General features: G+C 41.4%; 1 protein-coding gene across 1 annotated transcript; it reads right to left on the reverse strand.

Moving 5' to 3' along the window:
* Nucleotides 1–697: 697 nt before the first annotated feature.
* On the reverse strand, nucleotides 698–11,705 carry LOC141211386 (thioredoxin-like). Its single transcript, XM_073664821.1, has 5 exons — nucleotides 11,605–11,705; nucleotides 9,765–9,869; nucleotides 6,344–6,403; nucleotides 3,243–3,308; nucleotides 698–1,528 (listed from the first exon to the last, which is right to left on the reverse strand). Exons 1-5 carry the CDS (start codon nucleotides 11,626–11,628, stop codon nucleotides 1,457–1,459), a joined length of 327 nt encoding a protein of 108 aa, XP_073520922.1. The 5' UTR covers nucleotides 11,629–11,705; the 3' UTR covers nucleotides 698–1,456.
* Nucleotides 11,706–14,439: the final 2,734 nt, after the last annotated feature.

Here is a 14,439-nt window from a genome sequence, read left to right on the forward strand (position 1 = left end):
CCAAATGGCTGCAATGAAACAAAGAGTGAAACATTTAAAGGGGTCTGAATATTTTCCGTACCCACTGTATATAAAAAACAATCATATAGATCAAGTATAGATGTACCTTGATCAACAGGTCTCCCCCCACACACACACAGTATGATTTCCCCACAAACCCTCACCCACTATAATGGGCACCCACACACCCTCACACAGTATAATAGCTTCCCACACAAGTATGATGTCCCTAAAATATTATGGCCTTTCACACAAGTACTGCCTGATAATTAAAATAAAAGCTATTCACCTCACCCCATTCCCTTCGATGCGCTGCTCAGCAATGTACACTCTTGTGCACTGAACTTCTGCACAACATGCCCAACCTGGTGATACCATTGCACCCGCTGAGAAGAGGCACAAGTTACACTAGTTGAATAATGAAACGGAGCTGGAGGCTTCCTGTTCTATCATTGTATTCACTGGAGTCCTGAGAAAGAAGATGCAAGTGAGATGCCGGGCAGGGAGCAGCCATATGGTGCAGGACCCCACTGTATTTAGCCCTTTGGATGTCCCCATCCACCCCAGAACAGCAGAAGGGCCGCATGTGGCACTCAGGCAGCACTTTGCCCAGGTCTGCACGTTATGAATATAGTACGTTGAAGGGTATTTTATCTGTTAAGATGGTTCTTGGAAATAACAACTCCGCAAAATATAGTTTAGTTTCTTGGAGAATTTTAATGGCAATATATGGAAGGAAAATGTTATTGCAATATGGGAAATCCTAGAATTCTGAAGAACAGAGTTCTGAACTAAAAAGAAGGTCACAAACATCTTCAGTAAAGTAGTCCTAGCTGTACACATGGTTACTTAAATAGTTGTACTCATGATTTTTTAAATAGAAATCGTATCTATTATTTTTTTAACTTAAATTCTTTACAGTATATGTTAACTACATTTTTCTGCAAATTAAGATCATGCCGAAAGAAGCAGTTGAAACCAGTGAACTAGTCTACATCTAGTCAAACAAATGTGAAATGTAGACAGTCATAGAAAAAACAAAAAAACTCCAAAGAATATAGGTCAGAAAATGAAAGTGGTTTAGTGGCTTCCAATAAACGGTGCTCAACTTCCAGCTAGTATTTCTGCTTACATTATAAACTGAAGTTTGTCAGTCTGAGCAAACACTTCTATGTATGTGCACATATGGGAGTCTAGGGATGATTACTTCTATGATGAAGATGAAGCCTGTTCTATAGTGACCGTAGTTGGGAAGCATTTAAGAAAAGACAATCTTCATTAATGCTACCAATGACCACAATCCTTTTAAGTGGAGGTAGTGAGTTGTCCTACTATGAAATTTCTCAGGATCCTAGGATATGGAGATGACTGCAGGAAAACAGGAAAAGGATAAAGATGCAGTTGTTCAACTCTTAAGGCAAATTACAGTATCTGCATGCGATTTTGGACAAGATCTTCATTGATCTTGTGTCCACTTCTTAATTAAAGATTCAAGTTTATCCGGATCAGCACCACAGAGCTCATCAACCTGTAGGTTAGAGACAAACATTTACTTGTCAAACAAAATAACTCAAGTAAAGCCCTATATTCATTTAAACATATCAATTAAAAAAAAACTACTGTGTCATTCAGTCCTTCTAGCCTCTCTACCCACTCCTGTGCCTTCTTCACTTTGTGAAGGTGGGCACAACTATTTGGATGTGACCAGGAGTGCATTGCAGTTGACTTCTGCTAACTCCTTACCTCCTGTGTTATTCTCCTGCCTTAGCCTCCCACTAATGAATGCCTAATGTCCTAACTATTGTATCTATTGGCCTGAAGAATAATGTTGTTGGGTCATTTTTACAACAAAATGAATAGCATAATAAAAGGAAACAAAATAAAAGAACGGCAGCAATAAGTATTTTTTTTCACCGGTATATGTAGAGAGTGAATATATTTGCAAAACCCTGAAGAAACTGTCGGGATGCCGACAGACAGCAGAAAGTTCGCAGAGCTCCCATTCTATATAACATTGTAAAGATTGTTTGTGGCAAAGTGGTTTCCGGGCCAAGTGTAAAATGAAGTAGTGAGTGTAATATGGGATATCCTAACAGCGTTTACTATGCATACTATTAGGCTATGTGCCCACGTAGCGTTTTTGCGGCTGCGAAAAACCTTGTAAAACCGTCTGCCATGCAAAGCAATGTGAATTCGGATGTGCTGTGCACATGATGCGCTAATTAGCGCGCCGAATTCGCATTGCGTTGCAAAACGCAGCATGACCATTTCTACCACGATTATGCCGCAAATTCGCGGCCATTGAGGAACATTGAAACGCAGCAAACCCGCAGGTATATGTGGATTTGCTGCGTTTCAATAAAATTCAATGGCAGCGAATTTGCAGCGTAATCGCGGTTCGTGTGGTACCCGGGATGAAGAGGAGACTACAACTCCTCTTCATCCCGGCTACTACGCGGTGAAAAAAAGAAATAAAAAAGTTAAAAATAAAAAAAAATCTGTATATTCACCTCTCCGGCGGCCCCCGGTCTGCTCCCGGCGGCGTCCTCTCTCCTCGGCGTCCCGCAGTGTACTTGCAGGACCTGCGGTGACGTCATTTAGTCAGCTGATGGTCACGTGACCGCTCACGTCAGCAGTCAGGTGATGGTCGTGTGACCAACAGCTGACTAAATGACGTCACCGCAGGTCCTGCAAGTACACTGCGGGACGCCGAGGAGAGAGGACGCCGCCGGGAGCAGACCGGGGGCCGCCGGAGAGGTGAATATACAGATTTTTTTTTATTTTTAACTTTTTAATTCTTTTTTTTTACTATAGATGCAGCATTTAAAAGCATCTAAGTTGGTCACACAATATAAATCCATGCCGGTTGAATGGATTTATATTGTGTGACCAACTTGTCAAGCACTTTTCCAAGTGATGCTCAAAATCGCTTGGAAAAGTGCTTGAAAAAACGCATGCGAAAACGCTGAAAAAACGCATGTAAATCTGCATGCGTTTTTTTCTGCCAGAGAGAGGCAAAAACACTCTGCATCAAATCCACTACGTGGGCACATAGCCTTAGGATTCCACTCCATTTTAGTGGGCATCATGAGACCATCCATACAGGATTTACAAACTTGCGGTCACGTACAGACAGTTTTCTATTCTCCTTTTCTCAATACAATAATGCAACTAGAAATATTACACTGTCACTGTTATAAGGATGTCCCCAACATCATAATTACGTCACAGGTAGACCATACCTTTTTTCCATCCTTGTAAAATTGAAACGTAGGCATAGCTCTTATGCCACATTCAGCAGCTATATCCTGAAAAACATAAACCATGCTTGTGAAGAAAGAAAACTAAAGCTTGTCCCTAGAGATCAGAGTGTACTGCTGAATGACAATATGATATACAGACATGCAGACTTTTGGAGGGGTTTTCAGAACTTCACAGCATAGTATCACCTCTGATGCAGCTACACAAATATACTGTAAAAGGATGTGCCATAAACAGCAATTTCAGAATAATCTCATTCTGAAAAATGTTATATTAAATGGTAGATTAGGAAATGTAATCACTGCTTATTGCTATCCTTTAAAATCTGTTCATTAATAGGTTAATGAGCTATTCATGAAAATGTTAACCCCTTAGTGACCAATAGACATCTTTTTACTGACCTGCGATATAAGAGAACAGCGTTCCCCGAAAGGTGACAATCCTGTAACTGTCACCTGTATATTATAGCTGACAACTTGCTGCATTAGCCACGATCAGTGTTGGCACTGACCATGGACTTTTAAACCCTTAGATTCTGCTGTCAATAGGGACTACAAAATCTAAATAGTTAACAGAGTGTGGGGGCTCCCTCTTTAACCTCATCGGCACCCTGAGATCTTGATTGTGTGGTCTTGATGTTTGCCATGGCAGGTAACGGCCAAATAACGGCCTTAGAGTCTTTCGGCTATAGCGGCCTGTTCAGAAGTTATCAAAATTTAGGTGGTAAAAATAAACTTTTTCATTCTCGTCATGCCACTTTCCATTACTTCCTGAAAAGCACCTGAAGGGTTAATGAACTACCTGAAAGCAATTGTAAACACATTGAGGGGTGCAGTTTTTAAAATGGTATCACTTTTTGGTGGTTTCCAACATATAGGACCCCCCAAAGTCACTTCAAAACTGAACAGGTCCTTAAGAAAATGAGTTTTGTAAATTTCCTTGAAAAAATGAAAAATTATTGCTACATTTTTAAACCTTCTAAAATGCTAACAAAATAAAACAACACTTTACAAATGGTGCTGATGTAAAGCGGACATTATTTTATAAATAAAGGCAAAACATATCAACCTAAATTTACGATTATTCTAAAGTATCATGTGTCACAAAAAAAAAAAAAAAAACAGTCTCAAAACAAAAAATCAATGGGATTTGTGGAAGCGTTCCAGAGTTATTACTACATAAAGTGACACTGGTCAGATTTAAAAAAATTGGTCCGGTCACTAAGGGGTTAAAAGGGGTTGTCCAGGACCATTTTACTTTTTTACTATGGGCCTAAAAGCGAACAGGCAGGTAGTTGCTAACAGAGGCAACTATCTGCCTGTTCTACCTGCCCTGTTCTGCCAGCTCTTCTTGCTCTGTTGACAGGCCATGACTGCCAACATCATACTGAATGACACTTGGCTTCCTGCTGCCTGTCAATCAGCATTATGTGGGCAGTCACCAGGGCTGTGGAGTCGGTAAGCCAAACCTCCGACTCCTCAATTTCCATGACACCAACTCCACGACTCCCTCATACACGGCTCATGTTTAAGTGATAAATTTACTGTAGCACAGATTAATCTCAGTTAAAAGTCTAGACCCTTAGATCAGGAATAGGACAGACACTTATAGGACATTTCATAACTTTCCCAAATTCTTATGAAAAAAATATTCCCCACAAACTGCATTGAACTACTGTACCCAATTTGTTATATATTTTAGGAGTCGGAGTTTGTCCATTTTATACCGACTCCATCAAAATGGGCTCCGACTCAGACTCCACAGCCCTGGCAGTCACTCCCTGTCAACAGAGCAGAGTGGAACAGAAGCCGTAGAATCGCCGGCAAGACCGGTCTATGAGATTGCTCTATGAGAGGTTGAGATCGGCACGGGGCACAACAGGCAGGTAGGTAGCAACTACCTGCCTGTTAGTTCTTATGCGAGTAGTAAAAAGATTTTGTCTGGTTAGATCAGACAACTCTTTCTAAGGTTAGGCTTGGGAACGCTTTCCTGATCCCAAAAGTATGACGAATTAAATTGGATGGATCCAAAATAAAGTCAAGTGATTGAACCCCAAAGTTTCCAGCCCATTGACACATTTGGGTTGTTATTTATATACCAAATTCACTGCTCACAGAATTCTATTGTTTGTCTGAGATTTTAAAATAACATTGCTAATGTCAGAAAACTTTCATTAACCCCTTCACGACATATGATGTACATTTACATCATATGTCGTGTCCCAGACTTTGACACAGGCTCGCATGCCAAGCCCTCATCTTTCCCAGCAGATGATGACTGATTTAATCAACCATCATGTTCCTTTAATATCGGTGCCGCGGCTGTTAACCTGTTAAATGCCACTGTCAGGGATTTATACATATATTTGGTATTGCTGTGTTCATAAAAGTCCGATCTCACAAAATATAAAGTTAATTAATACGATCAGTAAACAACATAATGAGAAAAAAATCCAGACACTAGAATTACGTTTTTTTGGCCGCCGCAAAATTGCAATAAAATTCAGTGAGGCGATCAGAACATCGTATCTACCCCAAAATGTTATCAGTAAAAAAGTTAACTCAGGGCACAGAAAAAAAGCCATCACACAGCCCAATATCCCAAAAATTGAAAGCATTATGGGTATCGGACAATGGCGACACAAAGTTTGTTGTTGTTTTTTTTTTTTACAAATTTCCAATTTTTTTTTTCACCACTTAAATAAAATATATATATTGTATATATTGCTCAAGGGTGAAGAGGTTAAAGAATATCTCCAAACTACTGGTGGGATCTCATACAATTTAAATTTTTTGGGGCCCTATTGGATGTATCAAATCTTCACCATTTCCATGTGATTTGAGTAATAAAAAGGTACATTGATAAACACGTCTAACCTAAAATATAGAAATGAGGTCTACTGTCCTAATCTAAAACCTACACCACTGAAGAAACAGTGTGTAAGAAACAAGCAATATATGAGGCTGAATTGGAAATGGCACCATCATGCTTGTGAGGCGATCACATAGATGAAAATAGAATTTACTTTTTTAGGGCACTGAATGATCTATGACAAGAGTATTAAAATTAAGCTGTATCTTACCGCTGCAAGATCCACATCAACCTTGTATAAGAGAATTGCTGGGTATTTACTGGCGAGGGACTGTAGAGCAAACACAAATGGTTAATTAAAGATAAAAAAAAAAAAACATCTCACCCTGACATAGCAAAGTCTACAGGTTTATTTGAACCCCAAGGCTGTGTGCACACATTGTGTTTTTGTGAGGTTGCTTTTGCGCACATTTATCACAAAACCTGAAGGCTTTCCTAGTACCAGCAAAGTGAATGAGAATCCTGAAGTCTCTTACACACGTTGCTAATTTTTTCCTTGCAGATTTGGAGCAGATGTAAAACTGCAGCATATTAATTCTTTCAGCGTTTTTGCTGCAGATTTCACCCATACTAATGAGCGGGGAAAACGCATCAAAAAACGCAAGTAAAAATAGCGTGAATTTTATGCAACATTTTTCTGCTGCAAATACTGAATGTGTGCACATACACTTACGATATATATTTACACTGCATCTTTTGCTGGCAGTCCAAAACATCCATTTTTCAAGCAGTAGATGCTTCAGGTAACCCTCCATTTCTCTGGGCCTGCGTTTGTTGAAATCCATCAAAGGAATGCAGAAAATGCTAGCTTTTCTTGCAGCAGAAATGCTTACAAAAGGCACAAAAAACCTCCTAGGCATCTTAGCACATTTTTTTCCTTTCCATTGACGTATATTGTAAAGTACTGTATTGAGCATCTTCCTATCGGAAAATGCCTGAAGGCTGTATATAACACTTCTTTTAATCTCTTGCTTTAGACTTTCAAAAGACGCCATTAAAAGAAGCTCAAATGCCTGAACATATGAACAGCTATTATTACATAGATACAAATAGGTCGCTTTTTTGAGAGTTTTGTCAGCACTGTTTGCAGCATTTTCCACACAAAAAGATGCAGTGTGAAAATAATCCTTAAGGCCACGGCCCCACTATCAGTATTTGGTCAGTATTCGGTCAGTATTTTTTCTAAGGAGTGGGAGCCAAAACCAGGCGAGGAACAATCAGAGAAAAGGTATAATAGAAACAAGTCACTAATTCTGCATTTATCACCCACTCCTGGTTTTGGCTCCCACTCCTGAGAAAAAAATACTGACTGAATACTGACCAAATACTGATAGTGGGGCCGTGGCCATAGAAAGAGACAGCCGTTCCCCGTTCTTGGCTTCACGTGTGTTGTGAACCTATACTCAGATACCACCCAATGCCCAGTTGGCCTGTTGCTGGTAATCAGTGAAACCAACATCAGACACAAACTGTTGTGTATTCTGATGGATTTTTATCTCCCTTACATTTTTTGTGACTGCATAAATCCATACTCATGGTGCAGAAACAATGGCATTGCGAGGAATGAATTGTACAGGCATAAACAAAGCTGGAACTTGACCCAAACACTTTGATGCCTCCGTTTTTTTTTTCCATCTCAGCCTTTCAAGAGCCATAACTTTTTATTTTTTTCCATTGACCTGTCCATGGTTTTTTTTTTGTTTGTTTGTTTTTTTACAGGGGAAGTTGTATTTTTTTTCATGAAAAGTTAATTTAGCATACAATGTATGACAAAAACTGCAAAAAAATCTTTGTGAGGTGAAGTTGAAAAAAAAATGTCATTCTTTTTAAGTATATTTATGGTGCTCACTGTGCAATAACAGAAAAAAAGAAAAAAGTCACATATTGTAGGTCAGCAAGAACAGATTTACATAGTTGTTTTTTTTAAGACACGTAAGCATTTTGCCAATTTAAGTTTTTTATTCCATTTTTGGGGGGAGGCGAGGTGAAAAAATGACAGTCCAATCTGCAGGTACCCTGTTAAAAAGCAGGAGAAACGGTGTATATTGATATACAATTTTGTGAGAATTTTTTATCTCAACATAATCCCTTTACCTTTAAAAGGGATACTGAGACAAAAAAAAAGCCAGCACAAATATGTGCAAGAATACATGTCAGATTACATGTAGCTAGCAAAAACAAACAAAGCATAATATAGTATTACTCCCCTCTCCCCTATGAAACACAAATACATAAGGGAGAAATGTGTGATCAGCACAACTACTGGATATGGGGTATGCAGTTTCAGCATGACCTGAGAAGTAAAACAAAGTCCCACCAGATCATCCTTGCCCCTCTATGCTGTCAACTTGCGCATGCATGCAGAGGCAGCATAGTGGAAGAAGAGGTCTGGACTATTCCTCTGCCACCTCACAGTGCCAGTACCCTAGTAGTCATGTACTTTGATGACATCACGGGTGAAAGAGGGGCGGCTCAAAGGAGACTGCGTCGGTACACCATCAAAGCAAAGACTATAGGACTTCGGGGACACATGACTGTGTTCCTTAACGGGAATCTGTCACCATTTTCGAGCTACGTACCCTATTAATGTGGGCATACAGGTTATAGACAACTGAGGAGGGTGATCCCTGTATACCTCATATCAGATGAGTTGTTGAGAAATCTGCTTTTATCACTTTATATAAATAGCTCTTCCAGGCTATGGGGAGAACGCTGCCTGGAGGATAACTCTGTCTCCTTACTTCGCCTCCCACAGCTTCATTGTGTGCCTGTGACATGGGGTTTTCGGCTTGTAATCTCGCGCCTGCACAGTCCCAGTGCTGTCGTTCCTTTTAAGGCCACAGCCCCACTAGCAGTATTTAGTCAGTATTTTTTCTCAGGAGTGGTAGCCAAAACCAGGAGTGGGTGATAAATGCAGAATTGGTGACTTGTTTCTATTATACCTTTTCTGTGATTGTTCCTCACCTGGATTTGGCTCCCACTCCTGAGAAAAAATACTGACCGAATACTGATAATGGGGCCGTGGCCTAAGTGTTCCGCTCTTCCCTGGTCATTGGCTTCACATTCCTACTTCGCAGGCGAGTCACTGATACAGTGTTTCTGCGCGCCGGAGGACGCTGGGACCGGAAGTACCAGTGACTCATCAGCGCCTGCGCATTAGGAACTTGAAGCTAATGCCAAGAGAAGGGCGGAACACTTAAAAGTAGCGACGGCACTGGGACTGCGCAGGCACAAAAGTACATGCTGAAAACCTGATGTCACAGGCACACAGTGACTCTATGGGAGTCGATTCACATGATAATGAAGTATGGCAGCAGAGTTATCTTTCGGGCAGCGTCCTCCCCATAGTTTGGAAGAACTAATTTACATAAAATGATAAAAGTGGATTTCTCGACAACAAGTCATCTGATATGAGGCTTACAGGGTGTACTGTTTTCAGCAGTGTATAACTTGTATGCCCAAATTAATAAATTACATAGCTTAAAAGTGGTGGCAGATTCTCCTTAATGGGTAACCAGCACAATAAGTATATTAGGTTTTTTATTTTGTTCATTATGATCACGGACATCTTTTCTCCCACAGCTAAACAACCTCTTCCAGTAAAAAAAAAAAATCTAAAGTTTTTAACTTACCTCATAGAAAGGAGCTATTTTTTGGCATGGTCCGCACCATGTAGCAGTAAAATCCACAACTATTAGTTTCTTTTCAGCACTTATAATAATTGCATTAAATTCTTCCTGTCAAAAGAAATCAATAGTCAGGTAGTGACATATTACTGAAATCATGCTTTCATGATAAACTTATTGCTAAAAATATAAAACCTTTGTTACTCAAGTGTTTATCAATACGACTAAAAAAAAAAAAAATTCTACACACCAGCTTTTGGAGTGTGGTTCTTTTTTAAGCCAAATGAGAATACTTAAAGTATTTTGGAATAGACAAAAAGACATAAGGCCTGGTTTGAGAGGTGCCCACCAACACCTCCCCCCCCCAAAGAGTAAGAGATACGCAATCAAAATCAAGCCTGAATTTTTCCCCAGACTTTGGAAAATGAAATCAGTAAAGGTAAGGCCAGGTCTTAATATAGTAAGTCAGGGCTCAGATGAAAGATTGTTTTTAATCAGGAAAGAACAGACAACTTTTCATCTGTATATCTGCTTTTTACATCTTTATGCCATCCATATGTCTGTTTTGTACATGGATATGGCATATAGTTTTTACATGAACAATTTAATAAATAAGAATAGGTCAAATACAGTTTCCTATCTTAAAGGAGTTGTCCTTTAACATTGATAGCCTATCCTTAGGCCTCATTCCGATGTCCGATTTTTGCATACAAGTGCCACCCATGTTTTTCACGGATAGCACTCCTACCCATGATATTCTATGGGATCCTTCACATGTCCGATTTTTTCTTCGGGCCGAGTCAGCGGCAAATATCGGACACATGTCCGATTTTGATCCTAAAGTCCGATCAAAAATTGTCAATGCAAGTCAATGGGTCGGTGAAAAATCGGACCACACTCGGATGACATCACAGACGCTGAGAATGGAGTAGGTGGAGAAATTGTTGTATTTTTTTTTTTATTTATCCACCTACTAAAAAAATCAAATGACACTTGTACCACAATCTAATCAGCATAATCGGTCCAATTTTCTTGTATGCAAAAAAGCGGAAGTGGGAATAAGGCCTTAGGAAAGGTCATCAATGTCTGGACGGTGGAGGTTCGACACCCGACCCCCGGCCGATCAGCTGTTCCCGGGGATGGACGGAGCACGGCCGCGGCCGGGTACTGCACATTCTAATCAATAGGGGACTAGACCTGATCGTCTAGGGCAGGGTTCCCCAAACCTCACCCTCACAGCCCCCAACACATCATTAAGGATTTCCTTAGTGTTGTACAGGTGAGGGATCCTGTAGCAGTTTCTGATGCCTTAATAATAATTCCATCACCGATGCAATACTAAGGAAATACTGATCTGTTGGGGGCTGTGAGGATGGAGTTTGGCAAACACTGGTTTAGGGCAATAATGGGGTGAATATCAGTGAATTCAGAGTAAGGCCACGTTCACACGTCAGTATTTGGTCAGTGTTTTACCTCAGTATTTGTAGCCAAAACCAGGAGTGGGTGATAAATACAGAAGTAGTGACGTGTTTCCATTATACGAGTTCCATTCCTGATTTTGGCTTAAAAATACTGAATGTGTGAACGTGGCCTATCCCTGAGGCTCAGTAAATATGGTGTTTGGTCTATATCCCAATTCCCAAAGTAAAACTATTGCTGCTGTATAGAAAACCCAGTCTCAGGGAGCTGTCATAGGTCCAAACACAACTGCAGGGAAACATTGCACCAAAGCTGTGGTGTGAGAAGCCAGACACCATCACTCATACAGAGGACACCTGAGGTATTCTTCCCCCAGCAAGAAAGGGGTTAAACATGTCAGTGCTGCCCAGGCCCTCACCGCACTTACCAGGCATTCCACATACGACACCATGATGGCAGGCGGGCTCTTCCCTCCTCGCTGTATGGATGTCTGTAGTGACAGTGTACAGTGCAGTGTCAGTGTGGGCGGGAGTGCTAGGACGGCCCGGGGAGTGCTAGGACGGCCCTCGGAGTGCTAGGACGGGGAGTGCTAGGACGGCCCGGGGAGTGCTAGGACGGCCCTCGGAGTGCTGGGACGGCCCTCGGAGTGCTAGGACGGCCCTCGGAGTGCTAGGACGGCCCTCTCTCCTGTGAGCGTCACTCCCTCAGTCCTCGGCTCTTGTGGGAGTGGGCTGTGTGACAGCTGCCCTCAGCTCCGTGTGCTTCCATGAATAGCATTATGTGTAAGCACGACGGACTCCTGCTCTACTACAGAGAGAACGTGCGCCATTCCTCAGCGTCTGCTGCCAGGAACACACCCTGTGCTCAGCAAGCCAGAGCCTGTGGTGATTCAGCGGCCATGACAGGGAACTCTTCCCTGCAGCCATAACTAGGGTTTGTACTTTATATTTGTAGGATAGCTCCCTCTTTGTACAAATGACAAGTAATCTCGTTCAGCTGACAGAAAATGTCATTTACTTAACCCCATTTACGCCGTGGCCCTTTTCTTTTCTTTTCTTTTTTTTTTTTTTTACTCTTCTTTCCAGAGCCATAACTGTTTTATTTTTCGGTCAATATCCCCTTACACGCCATTGTACTTTTGAACGACACCATTGATTTTACCATATCGTGTTCTGGAAAACGGGAAAAAAAGTCCAAGTGCAGTGAAATTTTGAAAAAGTACAATTCCACAGTTTTTTTTTTACCACGTTCACTGAATGCTAAAACTGACCTGCCATTATTATTCTCCAAATCATTATGAGTTCATAGACACCAAACATGTATAGGTTCTTTTTTATTTAAGTGGTGAAAAAAAAATCCAAACTTTGTTTAAAAAATAAAAAAGTTGCCATTTTCCGAGACCCGTAGCGTCTCCGTTTTTCAGGATCTGGGGCCGGGTGGGGGCTTATTTTGTGCGTACCGAGCTGACATTTTTTTTTTTACCATTTTGATGTAGATACAATGTTTTGATCGCCCGTTACTGCATTTTATTACAATGTTGCAGCGACCAAAAAAATGTAATTCTGGCATTTTGATTCTTTTTCTCATTACACCGTTTACCGATCGGATTAATTATTTTTATAGATCGGGCGATTCTAAATGTGGCGATACCAAATATGTGTATATTTGATTTTTTTTTTTTTTTTTTTTTTTTATAAAAGGGGGTGATTTAAAATTTTATATTAATTTTGAATTTTTTTATATTTTTAAAACATTTTTTTGTACTTGCTTTAATGGTCTCCATGGGAGACTAGAAGCTACGATCATCTGATCGCCTGTGTTACACACAGCAAGGCTTCAGCCGTGCTATGTGTAACAAAAGTGCTCATCTGCCAATGACAACCGCAGGGGTCTCCTGCAGACCCCGGGCTGTCATGCCAACCTACTAGTGACATCCTTCAGCCGCAGCCATGTTAAATTCCGCTGTCAGAGATTGACAGCGTCATTTAACATATTAACAGCCGCGAGCCATTCCACAGGGCTGTTAATGGCACATGACAGCTGATCAGATCAACTGTCATGTCTCCGGAAAGGTGCGGGCTCATTGCCGGAGCCCGCGCCAAGTGCCGTACGTGTACGACGCATGTCATGAAAGGGTTAAGAGTTTGAGACGCTTTTTGGCTGCTTGCTTGACAACGTGGCATAACATTTTTTCAAAAGGAGGGATGGCAAATTACTGGAACACAGTAAGCCTATGTTCACACTACGTGTTACACGTATCTCCTCAGATGTATGCCTAATCTTATAAAATAGCTCTTAACTTTTCCTTATTTTTTTTTACTTTAGGCCACGTTCACATGTTCAGTATTTGGTCAGTTTTTTACCTCAGTATTTGTAAGCCAAAACCAGGAGTGGGTGATAAATACAGAAGTGGTGACATGTTTTTATTATACTTTTCCTCTGAGTACCACATTTTTAATCTTGATTTCTTTCTTTTCCTTACTGAGTACCACATTTTTAATCTTGATTTCTTTTAGTGTTTCTTAAAGCCATAAAGTTGCCATTTGAAATGACTTTAGTTTTGTGCCATGTCTGTGATCTGCTTTTTTTTCAACAACATTAAACAACTGAATGAACATCCTCCAAGCCCGGTGATTCCATAATTTTTGCCAGGGGTTGTACTGCGACATGACGCACATGTGATCAGGGCCGCCATCAAGGCATTACTGACCTTACTGTTGTATGGGGCCCGGTGAGCAGAAGCAAAGAGCAGAGGCCTAGGCCGATCCGAGGGCCCCCCTCTTGTGCTACTGCTCACTGAGCCCTGGGGTATCGCGTTCGTGTGACGGGGCCCCCGGGTATCTTGGGGAATATCGTGCTAGAGCACTGCCGGCGACACTGTACGTCTCCTCGGCGCAGGGACCCTAGGAGCCCTCACAGCCGTCAAAACTGAACGGCCATGCAGCAGCTCCAAGGGAGTCCTCTCCTTCCCCTGATTGACGCGCTGGTGAAGGCGCGTAGGCGATGACTCATCGCCTAGGCGCCTGCATAGAGCGCCAGGATCCCAGTACAGCTGCAGGGATCGTATGAGAAGTTTATTTTTTTTTAAAGAATTAAATGGTCTTGGAGGAGAGCACATGATACATTGGGAGTGTGTGTGTGTGTGTGTGTGTGTGTGTGTGTGTGTGTGTGTGTGTGTGTGTAGGGGTGGGAGTACATGGAGAATTGGAAGTGGGGGGGTGGGGATGAGCATGTGGATAATTGGAAGTGGAGGGTGGGGATG

The sequence above is a fragment of the Phyllobates terribilis genome, unplaced genomic scaffold (assembly GCF_046119375.1).
Source record: "Phyllobates terribilis strain yellow unplaced genomic scaffold, ASM4611937v1 Scaffold_1__5_contigs__length_1240528914, whole genome shotgun sequence".
Taxonomy (NCBI): domain Eukaryota; kingdom Metazoa; phylum Chordata; class Amphibia; order Anura; family Dendrobatidae; genus Phyllobates; species Phyllobates terribilis.

What these genes read in the sequence shown, in the direction of transcription:
- LOC141211386 (XM_073664821.1), bottom strand. Translation starts at nt 11,628, where the DNA reads ATGGTGTCGTATGTGGAATGCCTG. An exon ending in TGTCGTATGTGGAATGCCTG is followed by an intron (nt 9,870 to 11,604) that starts GTAAGTGCGGTG and finishes TTCTTTTGACAG; the next exon opens with GAAGAATTTAATGCAATTAT. An exon ending in AAATAGCTCCTTTCTATGAG is followed by an intron (nt 6,404 to 9,764) that starts GTAAGTTAAAAA and finishes TTTGCTCTACAG; the next exon opens with TCCCTCGCCAGTAAATACCC.